Raw genomic sequence first — 6,987 nt, 5'->3', positions numbered from 1 at the left:
AACCTCCATACTGTTTTCAATAGTTGCTGCATCATTTTACATTCTCACCAATCTTGTATAAGGTTGCAATTTCTACACATCCTCACCAATAATTTTTACCTTTTTTTTTCTCGGTAATAGCTATTTTAACTGGTCTGAGGTGGTATCTCATTCTGATTTTGATTTGCATTTTCTTGATGATTAATAATTTTGAGCACTTTTTTGAATAGCTGTTGGCGATTAGTATGTCTTCTTTGGAGAAATATCTGTTCAAGCCGTTTACCCATTTCCAGTTGGATTATTTGTTTTGTTGTTGTTGAGTTGTAGGAGTTAGGTAAAAATATGGTATTGTGCACTTCAAAATTAATTAGAAAGGTAGATCTCATGTTAAATGTTCTTACCACACAAAAAAAACAAAATAAAAAAACATCTCAAAACAACAAGGGACACAAGAAAGTGTTGGAACATGTTGAATGAGTCTGTTTTCTTGATTGCAATGATGGTATAACAGGCATTTGTGTAAGCCCACATTTATCAAACTATACACATTAAATATGTGAGGTTATTTGTACATCAATTATAACTCAATAAAGCTGTTAAAAATGAATAAGGTTAATTAGTAAAGGACATTAAGATTAAATGAGCTTTGAAAATAAATCCAGTTAAACCTCATTAATTTGGAGTACACCAATTTGGAATGCTAGACAATTTTGTTCAAAAATGTGGTGTTCCTTAATTTTTTTTTTTTTAAGGATAAATGATTAGTTCAGGATAATAATTGTGTGAATATGTTAAATATTCTTCCTTACAACTACATTTAAAACGTTTCATTCATAATTATTGCTTCTCTTCTTCATTCATAGCAATCCCCAATTAGTAACCACAATGATAACTAACAAACTTTACTGGATTGAATAATGTTCCCCCAAAACTTCTAACTGGAACATCAGAATGTAACCATTTATGGAAATAGGCCCTTGTATATGTAATTAAGATGAGATTAAGTTAAGATAAAATGATATTAGAGAAGGGTGGACCCTTAATCTAATATGACTGATATCTTTATATGAAGAGGAAAAGAGCCACAGAGACACAGGGAGAATGCCATTCAATCATGGAGGTATTGACTAAAGCAATGACTCTACAAGGCAAGGAATACCAAAGCTTGCTAGCAATACCAGAAGCTAAGAGAAGGGTGTGAAACAAATTCTTCTCTAGAGACTCATAGAAACAGAGAGTGGAACGGTCGTTGCAAGGGGCTGGGGATGGGGATGAGTGCAAACTTCCAGTTCCAAGATTTGAAAAAGTTCTGCAGATTTAATGTACAGTATCATGATTATAGTTAACAAGACTGTATTCTATACTTGAAAGTTGCTAAGAGAATAGATCTTACATGTTATTACCACAAAAGATAATGATGTCAGTTGATGGAGGTGTTGGAATGTTACTGTGGTAATCATTTTGCAATATCGAAGTGTATCAAAGCAACACACTACACATCTTACAAGTACTGAATGTTATATATCAATTATAGCTTAATGCAAGAATAAAAACAAACAAAGATGGACAAAATGGCATCTCAGACCCTGATTAGTTCATTGTTGTTTATGGAAGACACATTTATCAATAAGTAAGGATAATAGCGTATGGTAAGGGCTAGCAAAGAGATAAGTACAGGCTTTTAAAAAGCCCAAAGAAGGAGATTCTTATTCATCCTTGCACGTGAGCAAAGGTTTGAAATGATATTTCAAATTAATCTTAAAGAATAATCAGTTGCTAGAAATAAAGGTGGACAGGAGAACAAGGAAGTAATTCAAATGGACGAAATAACATGCCCGGGGTCATAAGGACTCATTTTGGTGATTGAATAACATTTTATTATGACCACAGCCCACAGTAGAAGAATAGAATGATGGAATGAGATTAAAGCATTATCAAGGTACAGATCAGGGGAGGTCTTATGTGACATACGAAAGAGTTAGAACTTTACCCCAAGAGTACTGGGGAGATGGTTAAGCATTTTAAGCATGTAACATCCTGCTCAGATTTGTCATTTAAATGAATTACCCTGGATGCAGGGTAGGTAGTGGATTTGAAACAGGCTAGACAGAAAGCAGAAAAATTAGTTAAGAAACTGTTATAATAATTCATACTAGAGAAAACAGTAGCTTTACTTGAAATATTAGCAGCAGCGGGGGTGAAGAGAGGTGGCTGTATTCACCTCATGTTGAGAAAACAGAATATTGAGAGTTTTATCATTGATTTAATTTGTGAAGGGTAGAGGTAGGTGAGAAAGGAGTCAGGCAAGCTCCTGGGTTCTGGTTTAAATATTAAGGATGTCATTAAGTTAAAGATTATATGAGGAAGAAGTTGTGACATGGTTAATTGTGATGACTTCTAACAGAAATATTATGCAGCTATTAAAAATAATGTTTATGAAAACTACATACTAATAAGATATTTATGTTACCAATTTAAAATAATTAGGATGTAAAATTTTACATGCACAGTGATTATGGCTAAGTAATATATGTAAATAAAAATAATACAGGGAAATAAAAAATACTAAAAGTGATTATATTAGAGCATATGGATTTTCATTTTTTGTGTCTATTTTATAATTGTTAAAATAATTAGATTATGTTGCTTTCATAATGAAAAATAGTCTAAGAATAAAGCATTTAAAAATAATTGATCAATCTAATATAGATCAAGGTAGTAATATAAATAACATTAAAATTAATAAGCCTAATTTTAAATGTCTATTACATGAAATATAATTCCTACCACTTTTATTGCATATTTTGATAAACTCAAGTTAATGACTTGTTGAGAATAGAGATGAAAAATCAGAGGCAAACCATGTCTTTAGGAAAGTTTTCCATTAATTATCTACACCAGCAACAACTGCCCAATGGCAATAACTAAAAAGATGGATGAAGATAATTAGGGCCCACTCATCTTTCATTGGTTAAAGAATTAAAGGACCTTTTCCTCCCATGGGCTGAAAATAAATGATCTATCAAAGAGTTCTTATAATGTTTATCATAAATATCCTGAAAAAATTCTTCTGGCTAAATTGGGATCAAGAAGTTAAAGTATTTTGGCTTACTTTTGTCTGTTCCTTCAAATTAAGACAAGTACCATTCCCTATGTATATACAACTGATCAAAATACTCTCGTTTATATTGTTACTTCAAATCCTATTAATCAGAAGCAACTTTTTTCTTTTCTTTTAAATGTCCACACATTTATTTTAAGATTTGCAGACCCTAAAGGTCTGTCACACTCATCTCTACTCTTGCAGTGCCGGAGTCAATCAATCCATAAATAAATGAACATAGCAGCACCCCAATAAACCTGGACACAAAATTAGATTTCATGTTTCAAAATTCATAAGCTATTTTGATTTTTCCCCATTTAAAAAATGTGACCAGCACCTCAAAAATCATGCAAAAATGGTGGCAGGATGAACCAGTTTGCCAACCCCATTTCATGGAATTTGACAAAAGATTATTATACAATTCCAGGAGAGGTCTAGGTTTCTCTAAAATATAGGCCTAACTTGATATGTGCTAAAGAAGCTCAGACAATACTTTGCTTCCAACTGTATTCCTCTCTTTTTATTCTTTTGGTAATCTCTTCTAGAGTTAAGTACTCTATTTGCAGGGGATGAAATGTCTAAGGAATCCACTTCAAATATTGACTCTGCTGTCTTTCTCTTTACTTCAACTCAGAATTAAGACTTTTGATCCTTGTTTTTTACATTCCAGTCCCAGAAGTAGTTTTCACTGTAGAAGTTATCTGAACACAGCCTCATGCTTTATAGTAGTGGTCTGCAGCCAGGCTCTCTCTAGCTTCTACAGGAACATTACACAGGATGGATTTAAATATGTACTAAACTAAGAGACAGTCTCTCAAATGCGTTTAAATGAATTTCATTTTTAGACAACCTATGGGACATGGTTTTCTTAAGAACAGTGCTTCTGCTCCAAATAGATTAAGGTCAGAATAAATGAAGAGCTCAAGATAACATCAATCCCATTTCCCTAGTCCTGGTGTGTGGATGAAAAGCAGCAGCCAGTTAGGATAATAACAGATAATTTACCCAAATTGCCAAATTTGTTAACACTTTTTCCATTTCTGGACCATCCTTAAATAAAACCAGAAATGAGGGACACACCATACTTATGGTGGCCCAGCAGAGCAAACATGCTATATGGATTCATGTTTTCACCAAGAAAAACTGTTTTAGTTTTGTTTTTTTTATTAGCACGGATGTGCTTGATTCGTTCTGTAGCCCCTGATTTGTTCTGGTCTTGGTTCTTCAAGTTTCCCTTTGATTGATTTCATACAATCTTTGATGTACTTCTTATAGGCTCCTTTTGTGAAGCTGGTTTCCTGCAAATGATGGTTCATGACAATACCAACACCAGTGACTACAGTGCTCTGGGTACCTTCGCTCTGGGTGCCTTCAGCAGAGGGATTTCCACCAATGAGAGAGTCATAAATGTTACCCTCTGTCCTACTGACCATCTTGCCCTCCATCTCCAGGCTTAGCCTGTTGGCAGTGTCCTGGATCTTGTAGATGTGGGAGAACATCTCATCATGGCTGATGAGGTCCCAGGAGAAGATCATGATGGTGACTGGAAGGAGACGAAGGCCTAGCTGGCTTAGCAGGAGCCAGGAGTTAGGAGTGAGCAGGAGACAGCCTGAGCGATGCTCAGTGGTGGGGGTAGGGGGGAGTGGGTGGAAAAGCCAAAAACATTTTCTTAAAGAGACTTAGTCTTTCACAAATCTACATTTTTGTAAATTCAGATTTTAACATATTCCTTTAAAGCAGACTACATGAAAATTACAATGCATTCAGAAGATGTATTACTCGGATGCTTTGTAAATGAATTAACAGCAGGATTTCTTTAAAAAAAAACAAAAAACAAACAAAAAAAAAACACAATTCGGACCAGACTTTGTTTTATCCTAAATATACATATTTCCTTGGGACTTCCTAGGAAAAGACCAAGTATAGGAAGGGATTTTACTTGAAGTTGACACACATTTTGCCTGATTCTGGATACACTTATGCTCCAGAAGTTTGAGCACTCCGGTTATAATAGCTAAAATGGTAATAGTAGATAACATTTAGAATTTCACCTCCACAAAAACTCTTGAGACGCTATTATCCTAATTTTAGAAACAGGGAAACAGAAGCCCAGAGAGGTTAAGTAAATCAATCCAGGTTACACAGCCAACAGAAACAGACAGAATTTGAAGCCAGTAAGTAAAGCTTTAGGATCTGCATTCTCAACAACTATATGATTCTTCTTTTGTAAAAATTATGTTTTCTTACTCAGGTTGACAAATTTTGCAGACTCATATGACAATGTGTGATGAATACAATTACTTTAATATATCAAACTGTTATGTTATCTTCAATATTGAATTATTTTGGGCAGAATGGTAAATGGTCAAAATTCACTATTTATGTTTATTTTTGGTACACATATACAAGGCCTTAAGAAATTATCAAAGAACTTAGGGTAGTATTTTTGTTTGTTTGTTTTTCATCTAAAATATAGATAAGTGGGTCAAACAATTTAGATTGGTTTGAATTTCAAAGTAGTTTTCTTCTTCACATTGTATATACACACTCTTTACTACCTAAATTTATTCAAAGCTCTTATACATGAAATTGCACAATGCATAACACTCTCTTAATGTGTCTTGCTTGACACCTTAAAGTTTATTTTTCAAAAATTTAGACATCTTATTCATCATGTATTTATACACAGAAAGTCTAATGACCCATTTTATGCATGGCATAATTTATCACTTTTCATATAGTATTTAGACCAGGATGCTATGTAGAGGATGATGACTGCATTGCCCTGAGGGTATCTGCCTTACTGTTGAAAGATACAATTCTGCTAAAATTCTCAGTCTCAATCAGTAGAAAAATATACAGGTTACACTTCATATAATAATTGTAAGTCATACTTTAATGTGCTTTAAAGTTAAACTTTAAAAATACAGATTCAAAGAGTATTTTTAAGTATATGATGTGTTATTTTTAATTGTTCCTTTTATGAAGAATTCAGTAAGGTTCATAGCCATACTACGTGACACAAAAATAACAAATTGACAAAGATAAATTAACATGTTTTGATGATGTTGTTAGATAAGCCATTATTAAAAAACAATTTCAGCTTTTATAAAAACTACATTGAATTCGACTGTAAGATTTATATGTCTGTTGTGTTGAGATAGAACAAATCTTTCATGTAAGAGACTAGATGTCCACTAGTAAGATGCGAATTGAGAAGCACTGAGAGGGCCAAATGCTTAAAAATGATCTCTTCCACCCTGTGCCTCAGTTCCTCAGAAATCACGGCTCCAGATTAATTTGTTTTGGCCACATATTATTCTTCCTTGTCAGCTGTCATATGAAATAAACTCTTCAGCAAAGAGTAGTATTATGATTTACTAACACTTTAGAATGGATTCATTTATTAGGCAATATTTCTCCTGAAATAAAGCACTGAGATTATTAATACAGAAAAGTGGTGACTATTGCATAGTGAGAGACGGGAGAAAAATACATAGGAAAGCGCAAAAAAGTAAAGAAGGTAAAGGAAGTATAATAAACTTGGAATCCATTAATGTTTTGCCTGGTAATGACCCTTGGGGAAGAATATTATGGGTGGAGAGGGAGAACTTGTTATCCGACACAGGGATCCACACTGGTGTACTTTTCATATAGAAAACACTCAGAATTATGTTTTTTAATGGTTCCTTGGATTAATTTCTTTATTTTCTGTCCCAGGGAGAAATTTTCCTAGTAATCAGCAGGATATGGAAGAAATAAAATAAGATTGAGTTTTAAAAGGTAAAATAATTAAAAGTGATAATTATTTGAAAACTCATGTTCAAATAATAATGTCGATATAGATTTAAGTACACTATACTTAATAAAAATTATTTTGCCCCTCTCTACTAAATGTCTGTGAG

The 6,987-nt window shown here is 33.4% G+C and overlaps 1 protein-coding gene across 1 annotated transcript; it reads right to left on the bottom strand.

The window, feature by feature from the left end:
- Positions 1 to 4,248: 4,248 nt before the first annotated feature.
- Positions 4,249 to 4,617, bottom strand: LOC148757839 (translationally-controlled tumor protein-like). Its single transcript, XM_088799298.1, has one exon. The coding sequence runs from the start codon at positions 4,615 to 4,617 to the stop codon at positions 4,249 to 4,251; it is 369 nt and encodes a 122-aa protein (XP_088655424.1).
- Positions 4,618 to 6,987: the final 2,370 nt, after the last annotated feature.

This window comes from Rhinolophus sinicus, chromosome 6 (genome assembly GCF_057876585.1).
Source record: "Rhinolophus sinicus isolate RSI-liver-muscle chromosome 6, RSI-T2T, whole genome shotgun sequence".
NCBI classification, from domain to species: Eukaryota; Metazoa; Chordata; class Mammalia; order Chiroptera; family Rhinolophidae; genus Rhinolophus; species Rhinolophus sinicus.
The sequence above is the reverse complement of the archived record's forward strand: the minus strand, read 5'-3'. Positions and strand labels throughout refer to the sequence as shown.

Coding starts and splice junctions, on each gene's coding strand:
- LOC148757839 (XM_088799298.1), bottom strand. CDS start 4,617: ATGATCTTCTCCTGGGACCTCATCAGCCATGATGAGATGTTCTCCCAC.